The 12,286-nt window shown below is 43.9% G+C and overlaps 1 protein-coding gene across 4 annotated transcripts in view; it reads right to left on the reverse strand.

Moving 5' to 3' along the window:
- ubr4 (ubiquitin protein ligase E3 component n-recognin 4) overlaps positions 1-12,286 on the reverse strand; it is a 195,760-nt gene that overhangs the window by 153,718 nt on the left and 29,756 nt on the right. For all 4 annotated transcript variants that reach the window (XM_085967122.1, XM_085967121.1, XM_085967120.1 and 1 more), the window contains 9 exons: positions 11,307-11,476; positions 10,632-10,914; positions 8,523-8,667; positions 7,150-7,229; positions 6,760-6,888; positions 4,989-5,171; positions 4,068-4,190; positions 956-1,185; positions 92-213 (listed from right to left, as the gene is read on the reverse strand). In XM_085967122.1, the coding sequence (XP_085823248.1) occupies positions 92-213; positions 956-1,185; positions 4,068-4,190; positions 4,989-5,171; positions 6,760-6,888; positions 7,150-7,229; positions 8,523-8,667; positions 10,632-10,914; positions 11,307-11,476 (1,465 nt within the window). The remainder of the gene's footprint in view (positions 1-91; positions 214-955; positions 1,186-4,067; positions 4,191-4,988; positions 5,172-6,759; positions 6,889-7,149; positions 7,230-8,522; positions 8,668-10,631; positions 10,915-11,306; positions 11,477-12,286) is intronic.

Genomic DNA, 12,286 nt, shown 5'->3' on the forward strand with positions numbered 1-12,286 from the left:
GGCACAAAGACTTTCAAGTGCAAGAACAATGCCTGTGCCTCTGGTTACACTGTTGCACCATTTCAAATACTAAAGCAATTCCTGTTCTTACCAACAGAGTTAGTCTTGCAGCGGGCAGATCCGATCGCCAGTGCTGCTGCGTAACCGTGCAGCTTCTCCTCAGTTGGACTTTCAGTTGAGCCCTCCTCACTCAGACTCCTCAACAGGTATGACCTAATATCAATCAACCACCAATCAGGATGTGTAACACAACTTGTCAAAAACACTCACTTATAATCAGCGTTAAACATCAACACTCCAACTGCTGATGCCTGTATATCATAAGCACATTTGTCATTTAGTGAGCGGCTTATATTTCACATCAGAGAGAGAAGCATCTACTTTAACAATGCTGTCTACAGACAGGGAAATACAGTGGATTAAACACACTTCGGTGATTTGACCTTGAATCCAGCCAGACTGTTGGGATAAAAAACAAAGTCTCCTCTCCCTGTAAAATGTGAACGTCCTATATGAAAAATTTGGGGAGTTTTAACATAGTTTCTACCAAGTGTGAGCCCACATGCAGAACTATCAATACCTCAAGAAATTGCTCACACACAGTTGCCACATAATGGCCGCACGTGGAAAGTGGAGAAATTCACTGGTGCAATAGGGAACACTCATCTAATGTGGTGGAAGGGTTATTGTATGTTGTTAAAGCAGAGAAGAGGGAACCTTACACTGAATCTAACCATCGTACACCTGACTTGAAATTGCTGATGGGGGTGTGCAAAGGGAGCTTTTACTTTGTAACTAGCCTGTACAGTTTCCGAATGTGCTTGATGCCAACACCAAATGGCCCTTCCCCACCAACCAGCTAAATCTAGCCACTACCAGCATTTCAACCAGCAACTACAGTACTTGTAAAGGCTGTGTGATTATTCAAAACTGTGTGATTATTCAAAACTTGTACCTGGCAAATGCAGCATAGATGGCAATCAGCTGAAGAGTTGCAGGAAGCAGATTCTTTGTGATCTCGGATGTTTTGTGGGAGTCAGTTTCTGCAGCCACCTTGGAAAAATACTCATCCAGAGACACCTGGACCTTTGAAATGACCGCATCAAGCGTATAGATGGTCTGCAGGTTGGGGAGTTGGCTGAGTGGGAGGATAGCGCTCGCATCAATCCCACAATAGGAAGAGATCTAAATTTGAAGGAAAAACCTCTTTACTCACCTTGTGAATGGGAAGTAGTATTAACATTGAACATATATGCTCTAAATGACAATAACCTACTTTGTCAAACAGCAACTGCTCTACAAGAAATATGAGCGAATTGAACAGTTAAAATTGTTGCATAAATGTACTCGTAAAAGGTTCAGCTAACTGGAGCCATACAGAGTGACAAACAGACAGATAGTATGTACAGCACTGATGCAAAACTATTTTTTGAATGTCCCCTGGATCCAGAGAAGGTGCTGTCTGCACCATTCATCATCATTCTTCCTGTGTCTTTGAGGCATGAAGCAGTAATCAATCGATGTCATTCAATTCTACCTTGGGCTTTTGCCTCCAGCTCGTGTAGCTGCAGGAGCACTTCAGCCGCATCCTCTGTTATTGTCACGCATACAGTTCCTCTAGGTTGACCTCTAAGCTCTTTTCCCTCATGGATTCTATTTCTATGCTTGCTTAGGGATCCCAGTGTCAGGCACTCAGAATGTGGCCAATGTAGGTTCATCTTCTCTCCCAGGCTGTTATAGTCAGTAGCAGCATCTGTGCTCTCCGAAGTACACTTTCATTCATCACCTTGTTAAACCAACTGATGTTAAAGAGCTGTCGCAGGCATCTTCACTGGAAGCTGGTGAGCTTCTTTCAGATGGTTTTGTTGGACCATGTTTCTGATCCATACAGCCTTGGTTCAAACATGGACAAAGGTGCTGAATTCCAGAGGTGAGGCGAGAGTGACTTCTCTTGACATCAAGGCAGCATTTGACCGAGTATGGCACCAAGGAGCCCTAGTAAAATTGAAGTCAATAGGGATCAAGGGGAAAACTTGCCACTGGCTGGAATCATACCTGGAAGAAAGATGGTTGTGGTTGTTGGAGGTCAATCATCTCAGCCCCAGGACATCGCTGCAGAGTTCCTCAGGGCAGTGTTCTAAGCCCAACCATCTTCAGCTGCTTCATCAATGACCTTCCCTCCATCATAAGGTCAGAAGTGGGGATGTTTGCTGATGATTACATAGTGTTCAGTTCCATTTGCAATTCCTCAGATAATGAAGCAGTCCATTCCCACATGCAACAAGACCTGGACAACATCCAGACTTAGGCTGATAAGTGGCAAGTAACATTCGCACCGCCCAAGTGCCAGACAATGACCATCTCCAACAAGAGAGAGTCTAACCACCTTCCCATGACATTCAATGGTATTACCAGCATCGAATTTCCCACCAACATCCTGCGGGGTTACCGCTGACCAGAAATTTAACTGGACTAGCAACATAAATACTGTGGTTACAAGAGCAGGTCAGAGGCTGGGTATTCTGCAGCAAGTGACGCACCTCCTGACTCCCTAAAGCCTCTCCACCATCGACAAGGCACAAGTCTCTCCACTTGCCTGCACGAGTGCTGCTCCAACAATACTCAAGAAGCTCAACACCATCCAGGACAAAGCAGTCTGTTTGATCGGCACCCCTTCCACCACCTTAAACCAACATTCACTCCCTCCACCTCCGGCGCACCGTGTCTGCAGTGTGTACCAGCTACAAGATGCACTGCAGCAACTCGCTAAGGCTTCTTCGACAGCACCTCCCAAACCCACGACCTCTACCACCTAGAAGGACAAGGGCAGGAGAAGCATGGGAACACCACCACCTCCAAGTTCCCCTCCAAGTCACGCACCATCCCGACTGAGACATATATCGCCGATCCTTCATCGTCGCTGGGTCAAAATCCTAGAACTCCCTACTTAACACCACACGGACTGCAGCAGTTCACGAAGGTGGCTCACCATCACCTTCTCGAGCAATTAGGGATGGACAATAAATTCTGGCATTGCCAGTGATGCCCACATCCCATGAATGAATAAATTTTAAAAATCCTTCCAGTCCTTTCTCTCTCATGTACTTATCAAGCTTCCCCTTAAATGCATCTATGCTATTCGCCTCAACCACTCCACGTGGTAATTCTGTTGCGGATAATGGTACAGAAGAGTTTTCTAGGGAAAGGAAGCAATGTAACATGATGCCAGTTGGTCTACTCACTTCTGTTCCCTTCTTGGGAAGCTTAACAATGATTCCATTTATCCAAACTTTTGGTGTTGCTTCTTTTCCCCCCCACACTAAATTAAAATAGATGTAGGATGGTGGGAAGGTTTGCATCGCCACTTTCTTTGACTATTTTTTCACAAATTTGATCCTCTACAGGTGACTCTTTGTTCTTGAAGTGAGATATGGCCAATCTCAGCTCATACATTCTAATTGCACCACAATTGGCACCAGTTCAGCCATTTTCTCTATGTAGTTAACGTCGATCCTACTGTCTGGAGGTGGTGTGTTGAGGATTATGTGGAAGTGCTCTACCCGCCTCTTCTTCATATCCTCATTTCTCATTTGGGGACAATCAAACCATGCTTGTTTTTCATGGGACCTTCGCAGTGGTGTTTAAAGTCTCTTGCAAATTTCTTTGTGATCTGTTAAGAGTGTCCTCATATCTTCCTTTGCTGCAGAAATATCTGCCTCTTGAGCTTGTTTATTGATAATAGTTTCTCTCTGAGAGAGCCAAACCTGCCCTCAGCGCTGAGAAAGCCTCACATGCTGTGTCAGCGTCACTGCTGCAATGAGGATGTACGTTGTCAATTTTTGTATTCACATCAGTGAATGATTCTTCTCCTCCTCTTGATCCACCTTCAGCCCTTAAATGTATTTTTGGACAATATCATGTCAATGAAGGCAGCAACTAGATAACATGGCCTGAAAAATGAACAACACAAAAGTACTGTCCCTCAAAAAGCAATACCAAGACGAATCCCCCTCTCGCAAAGAAAAACACCCTCTAAACAGAGAGCACGCTGGCATGGTTCTCCTTACCTGTCTGGCAACATACTCCTCCGCAAGCTCCACATCATACTTCACGGAACTGCACTTGGTGATGGCCAGATCCACCAGCGAGCCAGCGTGATCTGGCTTCATGCCCTGTCGTACCAGGTGATCCTTTGCCAAAACAAAATCAAACACTGGTCAAATCAAGGTACTAAACTGCATTAACTGGGCTCTGTCAGATTGAAAATGACCATGCGTTACCCACTTAATATTTTGTTTACAATTACATTACCAAATAATTCTCCAGCTGTTCTTATACTTAAGTAGGTTCAAAGCTCCATAAACGATTTTATAGTTACAATATTCAATGCTACTGACTCCATTGGTAAATGCTCTACAGTACTGTAACTGGACCACACTGACCAGAGAGATCCCAAGTTTGATGTCTGGTCTGCAGAGTTAGCAGCTGGGGCAGCAATCGATGGGCTAAGAGTGGCCTCAGCACCCCTGGTTTCGGGGTTTCTGCTCAAAGTCGCTATCCAGGAACCCCTTTGGAAAGTGTGTGGCCGTCAGGCAAGGACTGGAATTGGCACGCCTGTGGTGCAGCCACCATCAAATACTCTGCCAGCGCGCACCGTCACAGCTCACACACGTGAAACAATTTGGGAGAGGAGATGCGGAGCCTGGTGTGAGGCAGCACCATAAGGACAAAAGGAAGAAAATCTGGGGGGAAAAATACCTGAAAAGGCATTTTTTTTAAATATTCTGTGATGTAGTGTGTGCTGAGCCTCCAGCTCCCTCATGAATACATTCTCCAACTCTCAACTCTTTCTCCTCTGGCCCCCAACTTTGGCCTTCTGTACATCCCCCTTTCCTATAACTGAAGCTTCACTAAAAGAGGTTCTTTTTTGACCTACAATGGTCAGCAACCTCATGACACGTCTCCGCAGAATTTGCAATTTTTGGTACCTTGATCCAGGTTACATAGGAGCTGATAGAAAGTCGTGATGACCATCGAAGTGTGTGCAGGATGTCGCATTCGCTCAGCTCTGTTGCGCTCATTGCCACTTGATTAACATAGGCTTTTGACGGAGGCATGATACCCAGGATTCTCCACAAGATCAAGAAGTAGTACTGAATGGAGCAAGCCTCCTAGAAGGAAAAGTCAGTGAGAGAACAGCCAGAATCTCACAAGCAATGATTCACACACAGCTATAACAAACACGGTCAAGGACTTTCAGCCCAAAACATACTCAGGGCATCCCAAACAGGCACATATTGGTTAGAATCTCAATTTGGGCGACCTTCATTAAATCAACAACTATTTTCCAGCAGATGCACACCACACACTAGACTCCCCATTTTGAAGGTTAGCTTAGGTTTTAGGAGGATACTGTGTGCATGAATCAAACCAATGATTAATTTTATCTATGTCAATAATATATCTTGTATTACAGGAATCTCTTTGGTATCCGGCACCGACGGGACCGGGATGGTGCCGGTTGATTAAAAATTCTGGATGATGGAGAGGGTTATCTACTGAGGCTATTTTTAACAAACAAAAATTAAAAAAATCAAGAAATGTGCAGTATACAGTAATTGGGTACTCACCTACAGAATGTTGTGTTAAATGGATGGTGGAAGATGCTTGATTAAGTACAGTACTGCCAGTTGAGGGTAATCCATAACTCTTTAATTACTTAACAGCAAAACAAAACTTATACAGTAAACGACTGTATACAGCACGGGAGAGTCAGACTCCTGTTATTGAGGTGTTCGGACTTCCGACAGCGCCAAGAAGCCGAGTAGTGGCACTTTGGAGAACTGCCACCACGGGGGACTCGGCAACATTTCCGGTTATTGAGGTGTTATTTTCGGAGTATGAATTTTGCCGGTTAATATAGAATTCCGGATATTTAGGTGCCGTTTAAACGAGAGTTTCCTGCATATACTAAAAATGCTGCGCGGTCACAACATTGCGAAGTATTTCACCTGTAGGCGGTGCTGTGAACGTTAAGTGACATAAGATACAACAGGGTCACCCAAAAGCTAAAAAAAATTAACTCTCCCAACTTAGGATCCACAGCAAATAAATGTTTCTTAATATGTGGAAAAACCCCAGAAATTCTGCAAAATCTGTAACATGCTAGACCTTAAAAATCAATGGCGCTCCAAACCCCACTCCCTGCGTCAGAACAACTAATCCGATTTAATTCCAACTCAATAGAGTGAAGAAACAAGTCAATAAGGTAACAGAGCACTACCCGCGATGCCCAATTTTCTTGGGTCTCCCCAGCTGAGAAAAAAAATCACTTTCCCCCGCACCCCCACGCATAAATTAGTTGCCACTGCCCCACACCGACACACCTGACAATACAAAAAAAAAATTGCTCTCCGACACCACTGCCACAGGCAAAATTACAGCCCATCCTACCCCCCACTGAGGTGAATGTTGAACCCCATGATAACCAGAGACCATAAATTTCACAAAAGAATGAAGGAAACTTTTTTTTTTAAAACACAGACGGTTATTAGGACACAGAATGTCCTACCAGAAACAGTGGTGGAAACAGAATAGCTTTTAAAAAGGAAGTGGATAAATATTTGAGAAATAAATATTTATAAGGGTAGAGGGAAAGGGCAGGGGATGGAATGAAGTGGATAGCTTTTTCAGAGAGCCAGCACAGACACAATGGCCTCCTTCAGTGCTCCAAGATTCTATCAGAAGCCTGTGCATTACCAGAGGTGTTGCATTCTTGTGCTCTTCCCTCCTGAGTGTATCAAACTGCGAGCCAGCTGCTAACAGCAAGATTAGCGATGCATAAAGGTCATCATACTTCAAAGCACCAGTACAGAGAACATCAAAGATCTGAGAAATGAGAGGGGAGGAAAAAAGAGTGAACGATTAGGTCTCTAAGTGCAGCATCAAACAATTATAAAGATAAACATCAGAATCCAGTAATGCAGGTCTGGAGCCAAGTTCCATACTCCACACAATTCAGCACATTGTAACATCATAGTTACACAAACCCATGAACCCGGTTGCACTATTACCATTCAGGTATACTATACAAATTTACAATTTTACACAATTCCAGGATCCCCCAATCTCCAACTCCAAGGCTCTCACCATCTCATCCAATCTGCTCCTGTCGTCAGTGGATGTCTCGTGTGAAAGAATGCTGTAGAATTTGGGCAGAGGCGCAGAGTCTGTGGAAAAGCAGCAGCTCGGTATCAGCAATAAAAACTCAGCACAGGCTATAAATTACTCGATATTCATTCTTGTACAGGGTCATAGCCCAGACAGTAACAACACAAGAATGCAAGAATAGGAGGCCAGTCAGCCCAGCCAGCTCGCTGAAATACCTTGTCCAATGTCCAGCTACCCAACACTCTCGCTCCAACGCCCAGCCCTCTAACTCTGCCCAACAGCCAGCCCAGTCATCTCGTATCTATACCGTTACTCTGATCACCAGTCCCTTCACCAATGTCCTGTCCCCTTGCTCTGACCCTCACTCTGATACCAGCTGTTCCCAACACCCAGCCCTCTCATTTTTTTTTTTATTCGTTCCTAGGATGCAAGGCCAGCATTTATTGCCCATCCCTAACTGCCCTCGAGAAGGTGGTGGTGAGCTGCCTTCTTGAACCGCTACAGTCCGTGAGGTGAGGGTACTCCCATAGTTCTAGGATTTTGACCCAGAGACTATGAGGGAACGGCGATATAGTTCCAAGTCAGGATAGTGTGCGACTTGGAGGGGAACTTGGAGGTGGTGGTGTTCCCATGTGCATGCTGCCCTTGTCCTTCTAGGTGGTAGAGATCATGGGTTTGGGAGGTGCTGTTGAAGAAACTGCCCTCATATCCAGCCACTTCACTCCCAACTCCTCCAGCACCCAGCTGCCCCAGACATCAACCTCCACCATCAACCTCCTTGACATGAAGCCTTCTTGCTCAGATGCACCCTGTGGCCTCTGACATCCAGCTCCTGTTAAGGACCTAAACTGACCACTTTTAATTTTGTCATCAGATTGATTTTTAATTAAAAGTGTCTCTTTAACTTGTATTTGTTGATTTGATTTATAGATCCCTCTGAATTTTACCAGATTCCTCCCTGCCCTCCAATCAACACAATGTCAGCGTCAGACTCAATCTTTGAATTTCTGACATTTTCTCATTCAACTAATCCCCATAGCTAGAGTACAAACCGCTCCGCTGGTCTACCAATATCACTGTCTAAATCCCCATTAACTGCTACTCCGGGTGTCACCTTTTCTCATGCAGTGTGACCATTCTACAATTCTAGCCTCTCAGCATTCATCTCTTAGCTTGCTGTAGCTGTCCCACTGTGCTTAGCCCAGTTTTGCCGTACCTGTCCCACTGTACGTAGCTTGGTTTTGCCGTACCTGTCGCACTATGTTCAGTCTGGTGTTGCCGTACCTGTCGCACTGTGTTTAGCCCGGTTTTGCCATACCTGTCCTACTGTACTTAGCTCGGTTTTGCCATACCTGTCGCATTGTGTTTAGCCCAGTTTTCTTCAACCTCTTTAAATCCGTGGTAAAGTGGCACTTGAATGCGCCGGCCAGATTCCTGGGTACCGTTGGCACTGGTACCAGCACTGCATATTGGTGGAGTTAACAGATTGTACTGAATCTGTAGAGAAAAAACTCAGTCAGCTAAAGACATGCTCTAACACAGGCTGCTTCACACACATCCTGACAAAAAGTATTACATTTATGTCGCCAAAGTCATTTAAGTTCATTTTTTAAAAAGCATCGGAAGGAGAGAAGGACGCAACAATCTCATGTAAATCAAGAAGGGCTGCAGCTGCAAACGGACTGGGTAATTGCCCCCATACCTGCTAACTGAATGGCAGGTTCAGGATAGAAATGACAAGGGACTGAGCAGAAAGAAAGAAATAGCAATGGTTGAGTGAATGATACAAGAAAAGGCTGAAACTTAAACTGAATGCAAAGGAAGCAATGAAACCCACAACAGACGCATTTGCAGGAATGATAAAAGAAAGCAAGAACTAAACAAAGCACAGAAACAGACACAAATGCAGAAAATTAGGCTTTGAGAGTGAGGGGCTAAAACAAAGTGAACTATAGAAACACGAGGTTCAGTTTGAGAGAATGAAAACCTGAACTAAACAGACTGAGAGTTGGTAGAAAAATACGCTTTAAAAGTTTTTGTTAATATTGCTTAAATACTTTCGCTGACAGCTCAGTGATTTTATCCAGTGACCACTGCTGGGAAAGGCATGTGACAAATAGGCAAGGACAGGATCAGGCTCGCCTGCAATGCCCCTACAGTTGAATAGCCTCCTGGCATTAACTGCCTGGGCTAACAGATGAAAAACATTTCGTTGGGCGAAGTACTGGATGGCAACTGGTGCCTGTGGCACGGCATCCCAAAAAGGAGTCAATGCCATGTGGAGGAAGAAAATATTAAGTGTCAATTTTAGCGTATAGGGTGAATATAACCATCATATAGCTATCACGTGAGCTGAAAACCTATTTTTCTGGACGTGTTGGCTGTCCAAAGGTTAAAAAGTTTCTGTTAGTCTGCCAGCAGCTTTTAGCTCTGGTGTTTATCTGTATGAAATTTATTCAATGTTTCAATGTGTAATGTCCAAGATCAGTATGTACAACAAGAAATTTTCATGTTTCGTATAAAGTTTGTCATGTTTGTTCTGGTAACTGGGGGTGTGGGGAAGAGAGAAACGAAATCAGGTTTAAACTAACATTCTCCTGAGCACTGATTGGAACACAATAAGTACCAAACAGTCTTCATCAGAGCTGAGTTACCCAGGAAGCTCTACTTCAGTTGCTTTTCATTCTCTCCTGCAACCATATTATGGAACTTGTGTTGCAACCAGAATATGAATCAAACGACTGCTCCAAGATTGCTCAAGTAACACAAAAGGGGTAAAATAAAATGTTATGGTCCGATTTACAAAATACAAAGCACACACTAAATAAAAAGGTGTCCAGCTCCATGTGGTCTCCCCCTCAGTGTAAATGAGTTGGACAAGTTGCATGGTCAGCATAGCTAATTACAGAAAACTTTGGTTTATCCGGGGGTTAACTGCCCGGAATGATCGAGCCACCGGCAAAATTCAGGAGTCGGTTCAGTAAGTTTTTTTTCTTTTCGTTGCTTTTTTTTCCACTAGTTAGGCTCTGCAAGGTCTAGCTAAAGCTGTTGCTTAGCTACAGAGACGCTTGCAAGCTATGGCCGACTGTTTAGAAGCTGCAGGGTTTGTTGCTAGATACGGAGCTCAAAAGCTTCCGTATGTTTTAACATTAGCGCTGGTTTGTCCGGCAGTTTTGATGGGACGGCAACAGCTCGGTCCCGTTGGTGCCGGATAGCACAAAGTTTCCTGTAGCCAGTTATCAAAGTGCAAGACAGGATTTGACGATGAGAGCTCCAGACACTGCATATCTCTCTCATAAATGGTGTACAGTTCCTGTACATTTTCATACCAGCATTACTCATTTAACCTGCACATGTTTTGATCAACAGAATGTAAGATGGTCAACACAAGGGTTGCAGATACTGCTTTAGGGGTTCATTTATAACTTAGATATTCAGTCACCAGCTCAATTGGTCCTTACCTGTTCAAATAGGTAGATTGGCACTTTTGAATATTGCTGAAGGATGTATTCAAAAACCAGCAACAATCGGGCGAGTGTCAGCGGCACACACCGAACCTGAGCCTCTGCCTTAGATGCCACTTCAACAATCACCTGTGTGCACATCAAGACCACAGCGCGCCGGCCGCTCTCCGAAAAATTATGGAAAATTAGCAGCAGAAGCTGAAGGTGCTCGACATTCAGATCCTCAGAGTCAGTCGGTACTACTCCCTGGAATATATTTTGCTTCAGTGTCCCAATAAACCTAGCAGGGAAAAAAGGACAATTATTCACTTACCTGTCTGTGCGGAGAGTAAAGCTACTCATGCAGACTATAAAACTATTGCTGAATAAACTGATGACTGTGGGATGAGCTACAAATTCCACGATTACATAGCCAAAGCAATGGGGCTGATAACTGCCTCCGTCTGTAATTCTGTACATAGATGGACTTTCACTCTTTCAATGTCTGGTCTCAAGGACGACGACCACCACTTTTCCTCTCATAATGCAGCAAAACGAACTTAAACATAACTAAAGCTGCTTCAATTCTGTACTCCATACAGGAAAACAGCAAAAGACACGACGCAAGACATGACTGGGCAGGTTCCTTTCAATCTTTTTCAGTTAAGAATTTTGCTAGTAAGAATTCCTTACCTTTCCCAGATTTTCATACATTCCAGGACATCTGGCTCACCCTGTGCACTGGCTTTGTGCTGCCAGATTAACAGCAGACGTGACAGCACAGAGAGGCTCTGCGAGTGGATGTACAGCGGCCACGGACCCTCGGAGAATGGCGCGATTCCCAGTTGCTGCAGCAGCGTGTTCTGAGTAAAATACCATATAGTTAACACCGTGATGTTGAATGTGATTACCACAACAATACTCATACACAATACCAGCCTATTGATCTGCATAGTATTGATATGGCATTCAGTTCCACTGTTGTGCAAAGCTGCTTATGTGTAGTGAAATAATGAGAAAACAGGCCTCCTAAAAAGGCTATGTAAATAGGATATACCATATTACAAGATGGAGAATTGTTCAAATGAACAATTACAACTTTGTGTTAGTTTTTTCAACTTGCAAAAGAATGTGGGTTGCAACTCCAAGATAAAAATATTGAACTGCTCAAAAAATGATAAGCCTTGAGGCTGGTTAAAAATAAGATCAGGAAGGAAACTGATAGTAAACAAGTTGGGTATAATCATTGGTAGCATAGAACAGACCACGGGAGAAGCGAGCACCAAAGATACTGTTTTATCTCTGTTCAGAATTAGATAACTATGCTCATTCTGTATTTTGCAATGCTGCTAATAAAGTCACTAAAGACAATTTGTTGTTGTGAGTTTAATTATCTGACGTCCAAAACTTCAAGACTCCTATCGTTAGAGTCAACACCATCATCTGTACATAAAACCAGCTTCAATTACAACAACCTTCAGAAAAATTAACAGTAGTATCTGGGACTGGAACAGACATTTACTTAATAATGGACATCGAATGCACTTGTGCACGACACAAGCACCAAGCTCCTTCTGAACAGCTGTCTGTAGCAGCACTAAAGGGAGAAAGCAATGTCCTTGTCCCAAAATATTCCAAAGTCTGCTTTAAACCTTTAACACAACTAGATGCAA

The sequence above is a fragment of the Somniosus microcephalus genome, chromosome 25 (assembly GCF_052327205.1).
Source record: "Somniosus microcephalus isolate GS21.2 chromosome 25, FLI_Smic_1.0, whole genome shotgun sequence".
NCBI lineage: Eukaryota > Metazoa > Chordata > Chondrichthyes > Squaliformes > Somniosidae > Somniosus > Somniosus microcephalus.